We start from the raw sequence: 21,497 nt of genomic DNA, 5'->3' as shown, positions 1-21,497 counted from the left end.
AACACTGTTCCTTTCTACCTGACGCCACTGTACATGCCACTGCCTTCACCTGCAACATTCTTTCCTCCAATTTTGTCCATTTAAACCAGTTAAAATTCCAGATCTGGCTCAAACATCACTTCTTCAGGGTAATACGGATGTGACCAGATTGGCTTCGTACTTGCTTCCTTCAAGTCTATGATTCAATCATACTGTGATGATTAATTTTATATGCTGATTTGACCGGCCACAGGGTGCCAGATTAAACATTGTTATTGCTGGTGTGTCTGTGAGATTAACATTTGAATCGGTGGACACAGTAGGTCCCTAATGTGAGTGGGCACTATCCAATCCATTGAGGGTCTGAATAAAACAAGAGGTGGAGGGAGGAGGAATTCAACCCTTTTCCCTTTACCCCTGCTTGAGTTAAAGGATATCTCACTCCATCTTCTCTTTTCTCTTGCTATTGGACTGAGATTGAATCAAGTTATGCCTCTCCTGGGTCTCTGGCATGCAGATGGCAGTTCATGAGACTTGTCAGTCTTCAAAGTAACATGAGCCAATTCCTCAAAAGAAATCTCTCCCACCTCTGTCTACATACACACACACACATTCTTTCTCTCTCATATATATATGTACACACACACACACACACACATTTATGTGAATGTTTGACTAGTACCTGACTCCTCCAACTGGATTTAATTGCACAAAGACCGTATCTTTTTTGCTCATTGTATGTCCAGAGCTTAGCATAGTACTTGAGATATAGCACTCAACATAGGTGCTCAATAAATAAATATTTATTGAATGAATAGAACAGGCTGACTAAATTATTGACATCTTTAATCAATTCACTGAAGAAAGAGCAAAGATGCTATCAGAGACGTGGTACAGGGGCACATCCTACAAGATCTTCTAAGTCATTCTAAGATTTGGGCTTTCACAATATGTGACACAGGATGCCACTGACCTGTTGAAAGCAGAAGAGTAACATGACCTAACCAACATTTTTAAGGGATCACTGTAGCTGCTGTGTTGAAAAGACATGTAAAAGGGCAGGAACTCAGGGGATGGGAGAAGAGGGAAACATAGGAATACTGTAACATGCTACCCAGAAGGTGAGGGTGGCTGGGCCATCAGCTAAGTGGTCAGATTCTGGATACATTTTGAAGGTAAGTCAACAAGGTTTGCTGACAGACTGGCTGTAGAATGGGAGGAAGAAGAGGAGTCAAGAAAGAGGCCAAGGTTTTTGGCCTTAGTGACTGAAGGAATGGAGCTGCCATTTCCTGAGACAAGGCAGGCTAGGGAAGAAGCAGGCTGGGGGTGGGGAAGAGTTAGGCTCAGTTTCAGACATGTTAACTGGAATATCTATTTCTAAATGTTGTCTAGGCTGCTGAATATTTGTGTCTAGAATTTACGGTGAGATCTGGACTGGATATAAGGATGTGGGAGCTACCAGCATGTAGTAAATAGTAATGTCCCATAGAACATTAGTTGTTTATAGGTGCTCCTTAAAAACAAGAGTTCCATAATTAAGTATAAGTGTAGGGATGCTAGGTTAAATAAAGTTTAATTTTTAAATCTTTACTGAAGGATACCTCTGAGCTTTTGCTATACTAAAAGCAACCCAAGAGGGCCATGTTCCAAACTTATTTAACCACAGGCTTTTTCTACTGGTGTTGGAAGAACACCAGCGTCCCTTGCCTTGTTGTTTAGGAAAGATGGCCAAAAGGAGATCAAAGCATTTAAGCACTCAGATTCAATGCAAAGGAAGGACCCACTTCTTCAGGTTTTTTGAGGTTCTGTCATCAGGTACCACATACTATGTCAACCACGCCACGTCTAGAGTCTAATTTTTCCATTCCCGATGGAACAAATTGCTGAGGAGAATTTGGTTTTCACTCCCAACAAGACAACCTGCCTTTTTCTGAATATGAACCACCGGCCACATCCCACCCGAGACATCTTCGAGATACGGTGAGAGGCGCTGCCCACAGTATGTGAAGTACACACGGCCCTTGGCAGGCTGCCCGGGTGGAGGAGGCGTCCCCTCGGTTCTCTCCCAGCCAATCCCTGCCACGTCACCTAGGGCAGAAGGAGACAACACTTTTTTTTTTCCTTTTTATTGACTATTAAAATTCCAATATGTAACTGGCATGCGGTCACGTACCATTGACTGTCATAGTTTTTATTTATTCATGCCATCAGTTACAGTTGAAAAAGACATGGAATACCTTGTATTGGGTTGGCCAAAACATTCATTTGGGTTTTTCCATAACATCTTATGGAAAAACACAAAGGAAATTTTGGCCAACCCAATATTTAGATATATATAAAGTAACATAGTTTCCCTGGTGGTTCAGACGGTAAAGAATTCACCTGCAATGAAGGAGACCCGGGTTTGATTCCTGGGTCAGGAAGATCCCCTCGAGAAGGGAATGGCTATCCATGCCAGTATTCTGGCCTGGAGGATTCCATGGACAGAGAAGCCTGGCAGGCTGCAGTCCATGGGTCCACAAAGAGTCAGAAGACTGAGCCACTAACACTCACTCACTCAAAGGAACACAACGGAAATAAACAATTTTAAAAAGAGAAGTCAGAAACTGTTCAGAAGAACAAAAATAGTAGTGTCTACATAGTTACATAATTACACATGAAATTTAACCTTTATTTTCCAGGCAGCTAAGACAAAAATGAAAAACATTGGATATGATTTTTTAATAGAGGAATACAAGTTTTTCTCTTTTGACATGTACAAGATTGCTTATGAATAAAGATAAGAAAAGTAGTGTTTTCCCAGCAAGTTTGCAGATGACTTAGAAAGGGTCTAAAAAATGTAATTTAAAACTCCACCTACAGTGTAAACTAAACATACATCATTAACTCATATTATGACTCCTTAGTTATATTTATTTAAGGCATTTTTCAGGAAGTGAAGATAATACAAGCTAAGCTGCTTTCTGATGAGATGACTAGATCCTGGGATGAACTTAGAGAACCAAGGGGACCATGTCCACCACATCAGCACTATAGGCTGCCTCAGGCAAGCTGCTAGTGCACATAGCTTTACAATTAACCCGCTGTAAACTCTCCAGTCAGTGCATGAAGTTCTGTGATTCTGCTTTTGATCAGTCTCACATGCTTTCTTTTTTTTTTTTTTGGCTGCACTGCATGGCTTTCAGGATCTTAGTTCTCCAACCAGGGATCGAACCAGTGCCCTCAGAAATGAAAGTGTGGAGTCTTAACCACTAGACTTCCAGGGAATTTCCAGTCTCATATGCTTTTGATACCACTAGGCTGGGTTTCCCAATGGCTGGGGACTTGTCATTGTTCACCACGGCATCTGCAGGGCCTAGAAGAGGGCCCAGCACACAGGAGATGCTCAAAGAGTAACTGTTAATGAACAGACACTGAAGGTGTTGGTACTGAGGTTGGGATCCTGTTGTTAAAAGTAGGTTCTTAACTCCTAATACCACACAGACACATTTCTCTAAGAAAAGAGTAGGTAGCAGGCTTGCTTGAGGTCTGATCGAAAATTTTCTCAACAACTAAAATACGATCAAACAAAACAATCAGCTATAACAAACAAATAAACCACCTAATTACGGGTCCCCTGCTCTCTCTACTCCCCCTCCCTTTGTGCTTAAAGCACTTAAGTACTCAGCAGGTTACAGAGTTCTGATCCATAGAGAGAGAAACAACCTGCCAGGAAGTAACTTTCTAAGGCATAACTTGACCATAACTGAAAATACCATGCTCACTGGTAAAGTACAATTTAATAAGCAGCTCCCTCAAGGAAAAGTGATGACCAAATTACCCCCTCAGACAGCTACAAGAAGTTATCTGTCGGGTTCAGTGACTCAGGAATCCCTACCTAAGCATCTCAGATCATCTATCACATTTAATAATTTCAAGTTTCATCAGAGATGATGCTAAGATGTATTGTCTGAAAATAAGTCACCAACACTTTTGGCTGCTTCTAATGTCAAGAGGACAATATTTGTATTATGCTACTTCTGGAGCAGTTAGGGCTATTCCTCTACTATTTCCGATCAAGTTATTATATGGAGGCTTAAAAAGACAAGGGGAAAGATTTTCTCTTTATTGAACCGACTATGTGACTAAAACACCTGGGCAGAAGATCTGCTGAAGCTGGACTGGATGTTTAGCCTGCTGAGAGCAAAGTCTATAGCACATTGTCTTACCTACTGATAATGCATTTCTTGAGTGCTTCAAGGTGACTGGTAGGGGTGGGGTTTTTTTTTTTTTTGAAGCTATTTATATGTTTATTAATGAAAAGCTAATTAAAGACCAAACTTCAAAGAAAAGCAAAATCTCAGATTTTTCTAATGATGGAGGAATGACAATTACTGTGACTCCTAAGTTACCAGTGGAGGCTTTAATGACAACAGTGCCTCATAAAATGAAAGGTTCAGTGTAAACTAGGGGACAGCAATGACAAGTATTTCATTTTCACTAGAAGACAGTGTCCATTTCCATTTGCTGAGTTTCATTAATTTTGACCTATTCTGGCCCAAACCTGGGAACAACAGAAATAGACAAGGTACAAAAAAAAAATGCACCTCCCACCATGCTCACCAGGAGAGAGAGTTACGTCTAATCGAACGCTCTTCCACTGTAATAAACTGGAGCCATTGTAATGCACAGCTCGGCCATTGCTATTGGAAAAAAAAACAAAAAAACAAGAAACAGTCAGAGACAAGGCTAATGGGCCAACATAGAGGAAGGTAAGCAGTGAATGGGTGGAGGAGTTTCAGTAGCAGGAGAGTAACCAGAAGACAAATCCTAAGAGCTCTTCTCTTTCATTGAACTTGAGTGTATTTCCAGCTGGTATTGTCTACATTTTTTAGGGTAAAGACTATAATTGTATTACTATAGTTTTAAAATACCCACATCCATGTTGGTTGTTTTTTTTTTTTTTGCCACACTGTGTGGCATCTTAGTTTCCTGACCAGGGATTGAATCCATGCCCTCTGCAGTGGAAGCAGAGAGTCTTAACCACTGGATAGCCAGGGAAGTCCCTATTTTTTTTCAGGTAACAGTGATAGCAGCCACTTACTTATGGAAAAGACAGGTGCCCACTGGATTAGTCCATGCCCCATCTCTTTTCTCTGCTTCTGTAGCAAAGCCAAAGGAAACTATTGGTCCAGTATCATCATCTGTATCTCCATAGGAAACAATTTCAATTTCCCAGTAGAAAGACGGGGCCTGAAGAAACACCAGGAGTGGGCAGACAATCAGGGCTCAACATGGGCCCTTGAACTTCCTCTTTCTCTCATATTTGAAGGACAGAGGCAGAAGACAAAGGGTCCTGTGATTTCTCACCTGAACGGGCAGTGGTGAGGTGGCGTAGATAAATGTGCCCCTGGGCAGACCGCCCCCTGCACTGGGGTCTGCTAGGAAGGTGACAGAAGTGAGGTGCGAGGAGAACATGCAGGCTCGGACAGGTGGAAACACTCGTGAGGGGCTCCACGTAATCTCTTTGGGCTGCATTGGGGAAAAACACTCTCATTCAATAGCATTGTGAACACAAAATGGAGATGTTGAGATTTCAAGTGACATTTTTTCTCATATATTTTTAACTGTCTTATTTTGAAATGACTTCAAATCTATAGAAAAATTATAAGAATACAGCAATTTTTGTATACTCTCACCTAGTATAAATAAAATTTTTTGAGATACAATTCACATAACATGTAACTTTCCCATTTAAAGTGTATAGTTCAATGGATTTTAGTATATTCACAGAATTCTACAATCATCACCACAAACTGTTAGAACATTTTTGTTCTCCTTAAAAGAAACTGTACCCATTAGAAGTTAATTCCCATCCCTCTCTCCTCCCAGTCCCTGGTAACCACCTCTATGCTTTCTGCCTCTCTGAATCTGCAGGTTCTGGACATTACAAGAAATGGAATCATACAGTATGTAGTCTCTTGTGACTGGCTTCCTTCACTTAGCATCATTCCAGTTTTGTCCATACTGCAGCATGTATTAGCACTCCACTACTTTTTAAGGCTGATAATGCTCCATTGTATGAACATGCCCATTTTATGCATTCATTCATCAGGGGATGGACATTTAGGTTGTTTCTACTTTCTGGCTATTATGACTAGTGCTGCTAAGAACATTCACAGATATGCCAATATTGGCCATTTTTGCCTCTTTTGCTATTGCCCCTCAAGTGAAATTTGTTTTTTCCCTGTGAGTCTGCTTTTTCGTTTGTTTTATTCACTACTTTGTTGTAGTTTTTAGATTCCATGTATAAGTAATATCACATATTAAATGTCTTTCTCTGTGCCACTTTTGCTTTTTAGTCACTCTATGTATACTTTTTAGTATTATTACAAGATGAACTACAGATCTAAAATTTTGAAAAAGTTTTCTTTTTTTGTTTTTATTGATAATGCAGAAATTATTTACAGACTGCCAAGTTCTGCTCCTCTGCTGTAATCTTTCAATGTTCGGAATGTCAAGTTGATGTGCTTTGACATTCAGAGATGACAGCATGTCATATACCTCCAAATGGCTCTGCAAACACCCCTTCTAAAATCATGAACGTGCTGCCTGGAATTCTGTAATTCTCTGATGCTGCGTGCTGCAGACACAGCAGAGGGCTCACCTGTCTCCGGTCAGCCTGCAGCGGAGGCGGCGGGGGCCGAGCACAGTCCCGGTAGAGCATCCTCAGCCGTTCACACTGCACTTCCACAACTGCCAGCCGCTCTCCTGGAGGGGAAGATGTCGAAGACGTGCAAATAAATCCTACAACTCTGGAGAGGGCTCCAACTCTTTTGGAGTTGGACCCGAGCAATGAAATACAGAGATTATTCAAATTCTTACAAAGAGCAAACACCCTGAGACATCTTTGTCTCCTACGTGTAGCTCAGCAACAAAGCAATGCAGTCAAGTGCACGGGCCCTGACGTTGGGCTGCCTGGATCCAGAATTTGGTTCCATTACTTGATATTTAACATCTCACTGCCAACATGGGGGTAAGGACAGTACCTGTGCCTCACAGGATGGTTGTGAAGACAAGACAATGCAAGTTAAAGCCTTTAGCCGAGTCCCTGACACATGGCCAACACTCAATAAATGAAAGCTATTATTGTCATCTCCCACAACCAAAGCACAGGGCCAGATGTTGGAAAATAGAAAGCTAATATGAGCCGAAGTCCCTAATCTGGGAGGAGAGAGAAGACGTGTATATGCACACATGCACGTGACAAAGAACGCAGTGCAAGGCTGAAGCATTATTACGCAACATAAGAAACAAACCCGGGCAAAGGTGAGAGACAGACCAAAGACGGAAGCATTTCAATGGCCAAGTCTGTGGCTTACTTTATCCCAGATTCACTTTAGAGAATCAATATATTATTGCTTATAAATTCTATGACACATTCATTTATGAAATTAAAAAACCCTGATATATTAAAAAATAAAAATCAAAGAACTCTTTCTCTTCTACACACTACTTTGAATCTCATGTAGTAAACAGCATTTCTTCTGAGCACAGACTCTAAGTGGGCTATAAGAACCTACTGCTGTGTTGGAAAGTAATTCAGACATAGTTTTTCTTTTTTTCTTTTAATACAGATAAATCAGCAAGCTTAAATACCTACTTTAAACCTTAAAATCCTTTCTGGTAATCCAATATGTGAGGTATTCAGGACTGTTAAATTTGACATGGATTTCCCTGGTGGCTCAGATAGTAAAGAATCTACCTGCAATGCAAGAGACCTGGGGTTCAATCCCTGGGTCGAGAAGATTCCCTAGAGAAGGGAATGGCAACCCACTCCAGTATTTTTGCCTGGAGAATTCCATGGACAGAGGAGCCTAGTGGGTTACATGGGGTGTAACCTAGCCTAGTCCATGGGGTGGTAAAGAGTCGGACACAACGCAGCGACTAACACTTTCACTTTCTTGACATAGGACACTATTTTAGAATATAAATTGCTGTGTATAAGCTCATAGTCTTCTATTTTGTAGCAATTAATAAGAACTTCCCACATGTTTCTTTCAACTCTTTGTTTCTATAGGGTTCTTTTCTACAGGGGGAAAAAATGGGTTAGATGGGTTATTATTAAAGCTATTTGCTCTAAATTATTATGATTTCTGGCTTATACATTAAGTACCAAAGTTAATTTCACAGAGTAAGATAAAATGTATTCTATTTTATTCTATAAAATGTATAAGAGAATGAGTCCTAGAGAAAAGCAAGTGATTCATTCAGAAGGTTATATGTTTGCTAAAATCAGTCAGGATGCAACCTAAGCCAAGAATATTAAAAAAGCAGAAGTAGGGAACTACCTATGACACATACAAAATTAAATAATGAGCAAGTGTTGAGTCACAAGTAATTTCACTTGAGAAGCCGAGCAAGCAAGCTCCTTTTATTTTGTTCTTGCTGTCTCTTTTGGGGGGATCTCTCTGAGGCTTTTAAATGGTTGCTGGCCCCAGACAGCTATGCTTATTAAGGGAAGGAGATTTGAGAAGAAAGATAGATATAAAAACGAAGATGAATTAAAAAGCAAAAACAAGCCGAAAGAAATCACTGTCACATGAAAAAGGACAAAAATTTAAGGACAGAGAAATTAGAGAGTTACAGAAAAAAAGCAAATAGCATGAGAGACAGTAAATAATATAGGTAACAAAAATGACCAAAAAATAGATAAGATTAAAAACATTAAGGGAGGTAAAGATATCTATTTTTTCTTTAGTTTATTAAAACATTAGTACAAGAGCATTGGAGAAATGCTAATCTAATTGTGGAACAATTATATTTAGAGTCCAACTAGATCCTTGAGGATAAAGGGTAAATTTTCACTCAGAAAAACCCAGGCCAATCATCAGTGTACAAGAAATTCAAGAACACAAAAACATATTAAATGACACCATAGGATATACAAAATCCAGACTATGGGAAACTTCAACAAGTAAGATACTGAGGGGAATTTGTATTTTAAAAGCAATTTAAAAGACAACAATGAATTACAATGGATGAATTCTAATTGGATTCTGATTCAAATAAACAAACGTAAAAACAAGTATGACTTTGAGAAAATTAGAAAGCTGAACACTGACTAGATATTAAATAATATTAAATTATTGTAAATTTTTCACATGTGAAAATGATATTGTGTTTAAGAGCCCTTACTGAGATACACACTAAAATATTTACAGATAAATAAAAGGAATAACTAAAAATCTGCTTAAAAATAATCCAGGAGGATGCAGTGTAGAAGAAACAGGATTGATTATGAGTTGATAACTGTTGAGACTAGATGATGGAAACATGAGGGTTCATTATACAAAAATAGTCTATTTTTGTATTTGTTTGAACTTTTCCATAAGCACACATACAGACACACAGAAACACAAACACACAAAGATGGATGTTAGTGCAAATTTCTGGACTCTGAATTCACATGTGGCCAATGACAATAGTCAGAAAGTATCCATAGCCCTAAGGGCAGGTCACAAAGAATTCTAATACAGAAATGGAACCCACTTATTAATATGAATGGGGCAAAGAAAATACTCTGACATCATGGTCCTAAAGTTAAAATGAAAAATGCTGATTTTCTAGTTGGCATATACTGAAGCTTTTTATTTACATTTACAGATTTGAAATGAAAGTCAGTCGTGTAAGTGCTGTGTCTAGAGCTTAGCTGTTGGAAGTGTATGTGAAAACAGTCAATATTCCATTCCAGATTGTCAGTGTGCTAACAAACCTCGACACAAAGGATAGAAAGGAAAGCAACAGGTACTTACCAGCACTGCATTCCTGGGCTACTAGGTTAAGAACTTCAACAGCTGCTGGACACTGCTGTATGAATTCTTCACAAAATAAGCTGTCTTCTAAAAGCTGGGCCATGACCAGGCATGCTCTTAATGTTAAAAGATTTACAATATTTCAAAGGCATCAATGGTCATTCTCTAAAAAGCCAACTGTGAAAAACATTTCAATCAATTTTATCCACTAATTTAAATAAGGTTCCAACTCTCCATTCCTCTTGCTTTTTTACTGAGCTGCATTGGTTTGAATATATGTAACTAGCTTCTCTTTTCCCACACAGTAACTGCTGACACTGCATGGACAATTGGAAAAAGGGGAAATGGCTGCCATCTCCCTACATGAAGACACCAAGTGCCAGCTACGAAATAAGCACTGTCTCCTAATACCTTTTCCTAAACTTTGCTCTGTAGGCAATATTAATGTTCTGAGAACAAGAAGGACCCAAATGCTTGGGAAGTCTGTATACTGACCTCTCTCACCAGATTCAAAACATATATTAGAACTTTCTGGCAAGTTTCATTTTCAAAAGAAACTTGTTGCTATTGTTTAATTATAAATAAATGTGTTTTCCTTCCAATTCTGACACTTGTGAGCATTCCCTAATTTTCTCCTCAGCAGTTTAGAAAGAGACTAGATAGGTACTGATGTGGTCTGAACCACTTAAAAAAGGGCCAAGTGACAGAAGACTTCCTGTGATAGAACAAAGCTCTTTGACCAAAGCAAATCAATGGGGTCTATGCGTGCACTCCATATACCAGTCATATTTTGATTGTTTATTTCCTTAGGGAAACAGCTAAACTTTATTTCAAAGCTAAGAAGTTGGGGAATGCAACAAAAACTGTAGTAAACACAGCACAAATGGATGGTTTCTGTTACTCAGTTTGGCATGAAGTTCATGCTGTGGACCCAGTAAACCTGGCACAGAGAGGCCCATGGAAGATGCCTGTCCCTCTGGCCTGCACCACTCAGCACATTAGGGGGTCTCTGGAGGGCGCTCACCTTGTTCTTATTTCAGCCAGGAGCCGAACGACTGCCATCACAGGAGCTGACCCATCTCCTGCTGCAGGAAGTGAGGTATGAATAGAGAGACTTCCCTCCTGAGGAAGCAACATGGACTGGACTGCCTGTACTACCTTCTCAGTAATGGACAGTTTATGAAGAGGCAATGCCTGATGGCGGTGGGAGGGGGAGGAGGGGGCATGGCAGAAAGTTAAATTCAAGTAGTTAGTTTATAAGAAATGAGGGTGTTATTATCATCTGGAGTTAATTCTCAAAATTTCAATTAAAAAAAAAAAATCATACAGAAAATTGCAAGCTAGACCAAAACAATTAAACATACAATATACTGCGGAATATTCCTCACCAAAGAAATGAATTTGGTCATTTAGGTAAAAATCTTCACATCAACGTTACTATTAAATAATTACACCCAATATGTAAATATATATCATAAGTAAAATTTAAGAAAACCAAGTATTTGTGCTTCAGCACTATGCACGTGAGTGTTATTCATTACAGGATGGTTACCATTTGCAGTGACATTTGAGGATACATTTAAAAATCACCTTACCTCTGATCTTGGAACACAAAGTCTAGACAATGGAATAGTCAGTGTGTCTGATGCTTGCGAAGTCTTTCTACAGTCTATGGGTGGGAATCTGACCGTAGCTATACCTTCCTGTTCGTTGATAGAAGCCACCACTCCGATGCTTCCTGATATTCCTCTACCTAAAACCTAGAGACACAGATGGGTTAGCACTACCTACCAACTCTGATGGTGTGAGCAGCGATCTGATGTGACAAGTGGGAGGAGTAAATCTACAGCTGTCATTATGGCATTACAGCAATAGGTTCTTATAATGCAGACGCCAAGCCCTGAATGTGAGTTAAAATAATAGGTCCTAAAACCTTATGTCAAGGTGATCACAGTATGAAGCAAATTCAAGCCTCAATTCTAAAACACTCCCAATATTAACACCACCACAGGACACAAGCGTTTTAACTACTGTGCAGTATTGTACTGATGTCTGAATAATCTGCAGCACTGTGTGGATGAGAAGCCACTTGTTTCTTAGCTTGAAAAAACAAGAATTTTTGTCCAACTGGGTGTCTTACAGCTGATAGATGAATCAATGGACTTATACACAAGGAAAAGCGATGACTTGGGAAAATGGTGGCTGGTTACCTGGACCTCAGACCCGATCTTGATTGTCTCTTTGAAGCCTCCAAGTGCACAGAGTGCAGCCACAGCCTGGCGGGCAATTCTCTGAAGTTTGGCAAGCTTTCTGCCACTGCTGCTGCCATTTTCCAGAATGCTTTCTGCATATTTCCCCAACTGTGGAATGTACATCAGTGCACGAGACAGAACCTAAACATATGAAGCAGCCCACATGGCAGGAGTTAGAACTTTGGTTGTTTTCATAATAAGGGTGGTGCAGTGTCAACAACAGGGCCCCTGGACTAAAGGAACTCTGGACACAGGAGGGGTGCAGTAACGAGCAGGAATGACCACTGATGTTCTTGCCATATTGGTCTTATGTAATTGGACAAAACTGGAAATGCACAATCTTGAAATATGAGCAAATCAAACATAGTTAAAAAAATAAAAAAAACCTAAAATAAAGCCAAAAATTTATCTGAAGGAAGACCTTAACAGCATATCACCTACCTTGGAACACCCAGTTACCTTTAGGATATGTTATAAGGTGTTCACAAGATGAATGACTATGAATAGGGAAACTGATGACCAAACTCTAGTTTTTGGGAGACTGGACTAGTTTGTCAAGATGAATTATTGAAGAGCTCAGGGAGTGTAAATCCGACAGAGGCCTCCTTAATACTCATCAACTCCACTTAACAAATCCAATAAACCAAGGATGCATGACTTCCTAATGTTAGTACTGATTGAACACAAGCAAGGAGGAGAAACAAGGTGTGCTATTCTTTCCCTGAGAATACTAGCCTGCCTTCTGTGAAATCAGAACTGGCAGTGATAGGAGATGTGGGTTAACAGAGTTGAAACAACTAAATCAAAGCAGATTCCAGGGGGAACACAAGTCTATCTGGCTGAAGTGGGGACTCTCTCTGTTACAATGCCCCTTGCTAGAACAAAAAACTGACTTCTGTCCTGCTTCCTCCTTTAAGCAATAACAGCGTACTAACCTTCTCTGCTGTCGTGGTCCATATCTGAGCAGCATTTGACTCAGGTGCCATCAGCAAGCTATGAAGCAAGGCGATCACCTCAGCAGCCATGCTGTTTGCCACGTGCCCACTGATGAAAGGTCGGACGGGGTCGGTCCTGCAAGTGTCAACAGGGAAAAGTGTCAAGGCCCCGTGATGGTAAAGAAGCCAAAAGAGTGGCTTTAGACTTGGCACCAGATGGAAACATTTTCTAATTATGATGAGTTAGCCAAAAAGTTGGTTTGTGTTTTTCTGCAAGATATTACTGAAAAAGCTTAATAAACTTTTTGGCCAGCTCCATACTAGAAAAAGTGGATTTTGATGACTTCTCTGCATCTGCCTCTGGCCGGCAAGCATAAAATGTCACCCAAACTTATCAGGGGCAACATGTGCTCATCCTTCTGTACACAGCTGGAATGGTGACAAGTATCGTTTGGATGAAGTAAAGGAAGCAAGGCCAGAATTTACTACTGCTGCTCAAAAAAACTGTAGCTGGTGTTCCTGGTGGTGGCCTTTCTCAGAAAAAGAGTCCTCCAGTTTCAGATGTGCGCTCAGGCTGGAGGGCCTCCCTATTCGTCCCTCACAGCATCAGATCCACCAAGTGAATGGTCATCACTGGTTGACTCGACTTCAAGAGCAGCTACTACGAATGCTGGGTATTTTAAGCCTCACTTCCTCACTTCCAGCAGGTCAAGGGGAGGATATAAAATTAAAACCTTCAGGACTTCCCTGGCGGTCCAGTGACTTCTCACTCCCAATGCAGGGGGCATGGTTCAATTCCTAGACGGGGAACTAAGATCCCGCATGTGATGTGGCAAGGCCAAAAATAAATACGTAAATAAAAATAAATACTCTACAAAATAAAATATAAAAAAATAAAATTAAAACCCTCAAAACAAGCCCCTCACACAGGAAGTCTGAGAAGAGAGTAGACAGCTTCTGTCCTAGGAAGACTTTACCTGGCGAGTTCAGAGTTTCTCTCTCGGCAAATGGAGGTTTGGGCAGTCTTCTTCTTGTCCCCTGTGGACAGCCCGCTCACGGCCTCTGGGTTGAGGGACTCCACGGGTGGCCCAACACTGACAATGAGGCCTGACTGTGCCCACTTGGTCGCTTTTCGCAGAGCAGCTGCCGCCTCTTCCGTAATCACCTCACAGCAGCCACCCTGGGGGTCAGTTTAAAGATTCTCGTGATACTCTTTTCACTCTTCTCAGCACTATTTGTTAAAAAATCTGTGTCCTCCATCTAGGCTCATTTTTATAGATGCAAATACTAAAATATTAGAAGTGTAGAAAGTTAAATCTCCACACATATCCCTTGTCCTCAGCCAGACAGAGATCACTGCTAGTCTGCCAGAATTTTTTCCCTGCAGATTCTGACATACAGAATCATAGGTCATGCTACAAGCTGTTTTGAATTCTTTTTAACAGTTATCAAAACATTGTGAATTTTGTTCATTCATATGAATCTGATACCATAAAATATCATGAATATCCATGTCAACATAGACATATCTGGTTACTTTTATGGTTAGACAGTATTTCGTTGTTATTGTTTAGTCACTAAGTCATGTTCGACTCTTTGTGACCCCGTGGACTGTAGCCCGCCACGCTCCTTTGTCCATAGGATTTCCCAGGGAAGAAAACTGCAGTTGGTTGCCACTTCCTCCTCCAGGGGATCTTTCCAACCCAGGGATCGAACTTGAGTCTCCTGCATTGGCAGGTGGATTCTTTACTGCTGAGCCACCAGGGAAGCTCAGAGCATTTCATCAAATGGGTGTAATAATTTCTTTAACAAATCCCCTATTTATGGGTACATGAATTCTATTTTATTTTTTTTACAAACAGAACTGAAAAGAATAAGCTTGTCTCTGGATACTTGAAAATGCCCTATTTACCCTCACCGTGGCAATAAAGGGTATCATCAATCTTAACATTATCAGGGTGATAAGGTAAAAAGACATGGTACTATTATTTTCATTCTTTCCCTTTATTTATTTACTGTGTAATTTGTGAGACTGAACATATTTTTTATGGGCTATTTGTCTTTATTTCTTATTATCCAATATTATTACTCATTTAACCTTTCACCCTATGATCACTTTTAAACTATCTTTTATGCTGTAGAACTTTCTTAACAGAGCTAAGAAAATTTCTAGGTCAAAATCAAGAGTTCTCTTCCATATTTTAATATTAATGATAAATTGATCTTTTTTAATTTAAACTTTTTATTTTCTATTGGGTATTAACAATATTGTGATAGTTTCAACGTGGGTAAACCTATGGCTGATTCATGTTGATGTTTGGTTGAAACCAATGCAAAATGAACAGTAAAGCAAATTATCCTTCGATTAAAACAAAACACAATACTGTGATAGTTTCAGGTGAACAGTGCAGGGGACTCAGCTATACATATACATGTATCCATTCCCCCCTAACTTCCCTCCCATCCAGGCTGTCATACAACACTGAGTAGAGTTCCATGTGCTACACTGTAGGTCCTTGTTGGTTAGATGATAAATTGATTTTGACTAATCTTCTTGAAAATAGCCTCAATGACTTCAATTTCTCACACTGCTTCTTTGTGGTAACCTGAATGTTTAAAAAAAAATTTCTCCTGAAAACCTGAAGCCTGGCAAATGTTCTCAACTGTGGTTCTTGTTGGAGCAGGTTCCTCCACGTTGGGGTTACCTTCGTCATGTCTCGGTCCATTTTCACAACTTTCTCCATGTTGGCACCAGTACCAAGTCGGAAGGGCCGTCCTTCTGAGCTACTGAAATGGGAAGTCAGAGAGAGGCAATGATTTTACAGGATGGTCACAGCTGGGGACTGCAGGCCATGAGGCAACCTGGTAATGGTCAGGCCACCACTACATGCTGTAACAAAAATCCACAGTAAGACTCAATTTTTCGAAAGGAAATGCTCTTTATTGCTCAATTATAGCACTTTTTGGGATCAAAACAATTTTTTTTAGTTATAACGATAATTAAAAACCTGTGTGAAGATGACAAACTAAGTGACAAGCTGATCCTAAAATAAAGAGAAGGCCAGGCCCATGGGAGGCCTCAGTGAGGGATCTAAATCTCCAAGTGAGGCAGTTTTAATAACAGCCTGGACTGCTGCCTGGGTGTTAATGACTGGATCTCCCTTTCTAAGAATTTAGCTCCCCCTGCCTCCTCAACCTGGCTCTCAAAAAAGCTTTCACCAAGTTTGTATGATGACATTTCACAGTGCCCAGGAATGTGCCTTGGAAATTTCTTCATCTGTGCGCTGACTTCCCCTGACTCAGCTTAGCCTATGCCAGTAGCCCACAGTGCTTTTGGTTTCTATCATGGCAGACAAGGGACCTGATTATGAGGATGACACCATCATTCAATCATTTATTTGAAGAGAGGATTCTTCCATCTGAGACAAACATCTCTGCTAAATTCCCTAAATTTCTCCTAAATTTAGGAGTTTGTGTTCTGTGGGACCTTCTCATTGTCCTGGATTCCACTAACAGGGCCCTGCAGGTTTGTAATCTTTGGACAATAATTATATTTTTTACTTCTTTGTTGGGCAATCATATTGTTCATACTTCCAATTAATTATGGCTTTTGAAAAAGTTTCTTCTTTACCTCATAGTCAATGGTATCCCTAATTTTACTATGACTGAGGGATGCCCATAACTGAAAACCAAGCTGCATTATTCCTTCTCACAGCTGAGGTCACACTACAGATTTGGTTGGACACAAATGATACATACTCAATAGGACTTCCACTCTGTTGGGTCGAGAGAGACAGTACAGAGTTATGGTTAAAATTTCAGGCTCTAAAGTCAGAGGGACCTGTGTCTGCGTTTCAGCTCTGCCTCAGTTTGTCTGTGTGTAACGACAGGGATGATAGTAGCAGTGATTACTTGTGATGAGGGCTGAGATGGTTGACATCTGTAAGGGGCTTACTCAGCACAATGCCTGTGACGTGGCTCATGCTTGAAGGCATGGACTATTACGATCATCACCTTAGTAATGGCTGCAGAACTTCATGGGACGACTGGTCTTCCCGCTTGTGGATGAAGATAGAGAGCTTGCCATCCACTGCTTCACTCTCTTCTCCAGGATCTTTATCGCCTTTTAAGGAATTCTTGGGGCTGGTTTTTGTCAATGTGGTGTCAGGTTCGGAAGCGGTTGGAGAAAGGACTGTCTGACATCCTTTAAGCAAACAGAAAAATTGCAAAGTTGTTTGTGCAGCTCCCCTGGATGGGGGAAGCACTGGCTTTGGAATCTCTCTTTCCTCCCTCTCTCCTACCCTTTCCCCCTTGCCTTTTATCATAGGAAGCACAGCTGCGACTGTGGACAAGGGAAAGCTTGGTCTGATCATCCACAGGAAGTGACGGTGCCTTTCTCCAGTCCTGGATGTGACTCACCTGGGACCACGTAGTCTGCCAGCTTTGCCAAGAGCAGCGAGGCGATCTTGGACGCTGGGTCGCTGGGATCCTCCTGCTCGCTGTTTAGGGAGGGGACGGAGTAGCTCCAGGGTGGGAGCTCCACGTTCCCACAGTCTTCTACGCTCATCAGCGGGAGTGCCGCCCGGCACAGCTGAAGAATGATAAGAACCAGCTTTGGGGATGGGCGTTGGTCAAGTAGCAGGGAGAGGAGTTTGGACACACAAGCTGGCTGGCTCAGGATGGCTTTACCTATATGACTCCTGCAAAGAGAGGAAGAAAAGGGCCACAATGCTGGGGACGTTGATCTATAGAAATTCAGAAACAAAGGTTCCCTCAATGAGGTTAAACAAACTGACTTCAGATTTCATGGGAAGACACAGATTTTTGGCAATATGTTTTTATGAAGGTTTTTTTATAACCATCTGATGAAGGCTCATAATTGACCAGTAATACTTTAAAAGATTTTTGAAAATTTTTTGATTCCTTATGTTTAGTTAATTGAGATCCTCTAGTTCAGCATGATTCACAGAGCATCAAGGCTTAGAAACCCAAGCTAGGAGGCTTTTAATTTAGTCTTTTATTCCTTTTCAAGAAGTGCTTCAAGACCAAAGAGATAATACAGTGCTGTACAGACCTCAAGAGTCTGGGCTCTGCCACAGCTGAACCTGTTACATTTCAGCAGAAACCAGAGAATAAGCAGCCTTAGGTGGACAAACCTCTGTGGGCCTCACAGCTCACACATGATTAAACCTCCCAAGAATATCTTCTTTCAAAGACACAGCATGAGAAGGTGAATTAATTACAAGTCCTGGCTGGTTAGTCTTTAATCTTGCTATAATGAAGGTTAAGCTGTTTGGTTACTAAATGCAGTGGTACTGATCCGAAAGGCTAGCAGCTGTTACCAGCAAAGTATTGGAGCAAATGATAATATGTAATTTTGTGGTATATATATTCAAATAAATACTTTCCACATTTTGGAACTAAATGCTATTTTTCAACAACTGTATTCTCTACTATTTTTCTTGAGGCAGGAGCATGTTAGGACGGCCTAGTAATTTAGATGTTTCTAAAGACAGCCACCCTCTCCCCAAAGGAATTCCATCATTCAGAGGAAAAGCCACCTCCTCCCATAGCTCCAGGGGCCCTTCCATACCTCGAGAGATCATTGAGGAGACTCAGGACGTCCTGGAGGGCATCGTTCCCGGCAGCCTGGTTGCCACAGCACTCGGTCGCTCGGGCAAGGTGATTCGTGAGAAGGCTGGACACCTGACGGGCCAGACCTGAGTGCACAGCCTCTGTGGAGCCGCCTTCAGAGTTCAAGCAAGAAAAAGCATAGTGAAAATCCCAGGAAGGCATGGTGAGTCTACAGCTGTGGCGGGTCTGCACTAAAGCCTCCCTTTGCCCAATTTTTCTTTAACCTGCTCAGTATTTTGTTAGCCATCTGATTAGTGTCTCCCATTAGATAACAACTTGGCATAGCAACCCACTCCAGTATTCTTGCCTGGAGAATCCACATGGACAGAGGAACCTGGTGGGCTATACAGTCCATGGGGTTGCAGAGTCCGACACAACTGAACAACTAAGCACACACAGAAACATAAAGAAGGTAACAGTAACTTGAAAAATGATTCAATGTTGGGGAAATACATAATTCTTTTTTTTTCTTTTATCTTCAGTAGTTGCAGCCTGCAGGCTCAGCTGCTCCAAGGCATGTGGGATCTTAGTTCCCCAACCAGAGATTGATCCTGCGTTCCCTGCATTGCAAGGTGGATTCTTTAGCACTAGACCACCAGGGAAGTCCCAGGAAAAGACATTTTTCTTAATTAAAACTGAATATAATTAATCCACACAAAACCCAGAAACATATTTTGACAGGGAAGAATTATCATTTTACTGGGATGAAAACATCATTTTTTTTCCCATAAAGTAGTTGATGTACAATATAAATTACAGGTGTACAATATAGTGATTCACAATTTTTAAAGGTTGTATTCCATTTTTAGTTATAAAATATTGGCTATATTCCCTGTGTTGTCCAGTATGTCCTTGTAGCTTACTTTATGCACAACTATTTGGGGCTTCCCCGGTGGCTCAGACTGTAAAGCATCTGCCTGCAATGAGGGAGACCTGGGTTCGATCCCTGGGTCAGGAAGATCCCCTGGAGAAGGCAATGGCAACCCACTCCAATACTCTTGCCTGGAAAATTCCACGGCCTGAGGAGCCTGGTGGGCACAGTCCATGGGGTCGCAGAGTCGGACACGACTGAGCGACGTCACTCTCACTGTCACAGTGCCCTCCCCTTATATAGCCCCTCCTCTCTCCCTTTCCCCACTGGTAAACACTAGTTTGTTGTCTGTGAGTCTGTTTCTTTTTTGGAAAACTTCTTGATATTTAACTCACACCCGACCTCTTCTCAAACACAATAAAAGATTTTCTTGGATTTCTCCATTTTCAAGCACCTCTCATAAAAGCCACAAAAGTTATTTGCCACTGACTGTTCATTCTACTTGGGAAGTCTCCTTTACCCCTCAAGAAAAATGCTCACATCACCTTCTTTGGAAGCTCTGCCTGATTCCTTAGTACAGAGGGTCTGTAAGGACCTCTATGCTTCTCCTACAGCACCGTGTGCTCACCTTGATCACAGCATTGATTGCACTGGAATTATTTGTTCACTGGCCTATTTCTCCCACTGGACCATATATTTTAAGGGGAGGAACGATGCCTTAGTCATCCTATGCCTGGCTCCCAGAACAATAAAATGCACAGCGAATGACATGTTATATACCTGGGATAGTATGGAGGAGTTATCCTTCAAGTTTACTTTTTAAGTTGGATTGCTGACTGAACATATGATTTGGAAATAGCATCTCAAAAGCACAACTGAAAAATCATTTCATAAAAGTATCTACTCAGATACCATTAGCAGTGATGGCAAGAAGGAAAGGAAAGATGTCTTCAATTTCCGGGGTTACTATCCTCTTTCAGGTGGTCATCACTCCTCCCAGCCCCCTCAGCTTTACTGAGGTGTGACTAGCAAATAAAAACTGTATATACTCAGATTGTAGAATGTGAGTGTTTTAAAAGGTATACAACGTGATGATTACCTCTCTGTGAAAATACAAGACATCTTCTCAGTGAGTTTCAAGTATAAGTGAAGCATCATGAACTCTAATCACAAAACTGTACATTAGGGCTCCAGAACTTACTCATCTTACAGCAGAAAGTGTGTCCTTTGGAACAAAATCTCCCCATCCCCCTTGCCCCCTAGCCGTGGTGACCACTGTTCTACTCTCTGGTTTCTATCTGTTTGGCATTTTAGATTCCACACATAAGTGAGATCACTGCAGTATTTGTCTTTCTGTGCCTGGCTTATTTCACTTAGCATAATGTCTTTTGCGTTAGGATATTGTTAAATGTCATAACACAGTGATAAATTTTCACAGAACCATGCTGTTGAAGAGCCTCCCATGAAATCATAATTGATTAAATCAATCTAGTTATGTAATTTAATAGTCTTTCTTTTCCTCATCCAGCACAAATACTAAATTAAAAAAAAAACACATCGATAGAAGAAATCAAGGAGCTCTGTTATAGAAAGGGATCCTGCTCCTCACCTTCTTCTTTTTCCCATTCAACGCAGCGGTTGGCAAGCACCTGGAAGGCTGCCCAGGCCATGGTGGCCACCTTCTGCTTCTTGGTTTGTTTCTCACTGGAGCTGGACTCAGTCTGACTGCTCAAGCTGCATAGTCGATCCATGAGCTGGACAAGGCCACTTCGCACCAGGCACTTCTCTTCACTCCTGGCCAGGCAGAAAGGGTTGATTGAAAGAAACATAACTGACCAGCTCTTAGGAACTTCTCACTTAAGATCCAGATTATCAAAGGGCCATAAAATATGTCAATATAGTCCTTTATTTACAACGTAGGATGCTACCATGTAAAACTCAACACAGAAATTTTTAGAATGACAACTTCCTTCATAAATAATGAATTTCAAGTTCTGGTTAGTTCATACAGGACAGCAAAGTAAAAATCAATGGAATCAACACAAGGTTATCATAATAGAAAAAAAATTGCATATTTTATCATAAGGGGATT

At 40.9% G+C, this 21,497-nt stretch overlaps 1 protein-coding gene across 1 annotated transcript in view; it reads right to left on the bottom strand.

Moving 5' to 3' along the window:
- HECTD4 (HECT domain containing E3 ubiquitin protein ligase 4) overlaps positions 1–21,497 on the bottom strand; it is a 117,764-nt gene that overhangs the window by 35,197 nt on the left and 61,070 nt on the right. The window contains exons 33-48 of the mRNA XM_010828596.1: positions 21,015–21,199; positions 18,554–18,707; positions 17,380–17,660; positions 16,975–17,164; positions 15,666–15,747; positions 13,938–14,140; positions 12,961–13,096; positions 11,984–12,166; positions 11,369–11,533; positions 10,798–10,967; positions 9,774–9,889; positions 6,626–6,729; positions 5,329–5,490; positions 5,063–5,211; positions 4,582–4,661; positions 1,904–2,067 (exon numbers count right to left, since the gene is read on the bottom strand). Coding sequence (XP_010826898.1) covers positions 1,904–2,067; positions 4,582–4,661; positions 5,063–5,211; positions 5,329–5,490; positions 6,626–6,729; positions 9,774–9,889; positions 10,798–10,967; positions 11,369–11,533; positions 11,984–12,166; positions 12,961–13,096; positions 13,938–14,140; positions 15,666–15,747; positions 16,975–17,164; positions 17,380–17,660; positions 18,554–18,707; positions 21,015–21,199 — 2,524 coding nt within the window. The remainder of the gene's footprint in view (positions 1–1,903; positions 2,068–4,581; positions 4,662–5,062; positions 5,212–5,328; positions 5,491–6,625; positions 6,730–9,773; positions 9,890–10,797; positions 10,968–11,368; positions 11,534–11,983; positions 12,167–12,960; positions 13,097–13,937; positions 14,141–15,665; positions 15,748–16,974; positions 17,165–17,379; positions 17,661–18,553; positions 18,708–21,014; positions 21,200–21,497) is intronic.

Source organism: Bison bison, unplaced genomic scaffold (genome assembly GCF_000754665.1).
Source record: "Bison bison bison isolate TAMUID 2011002044 unplaced genomic scaffold, Bison_UMD1.0 scf7180017864495, whole genome shotgun sequence".
Taxonomy (NCBI): domain Eukaryota; kingdom Metazoa; phylum Chordata; class Mammalia; order Artiodactyla; family Bovidae; genus Bison; species Bison bison.
Note: the sequence above shows the minus strand (reverse complement) of the source record. Positions and strands in the feature narration are given on the sequence as shown.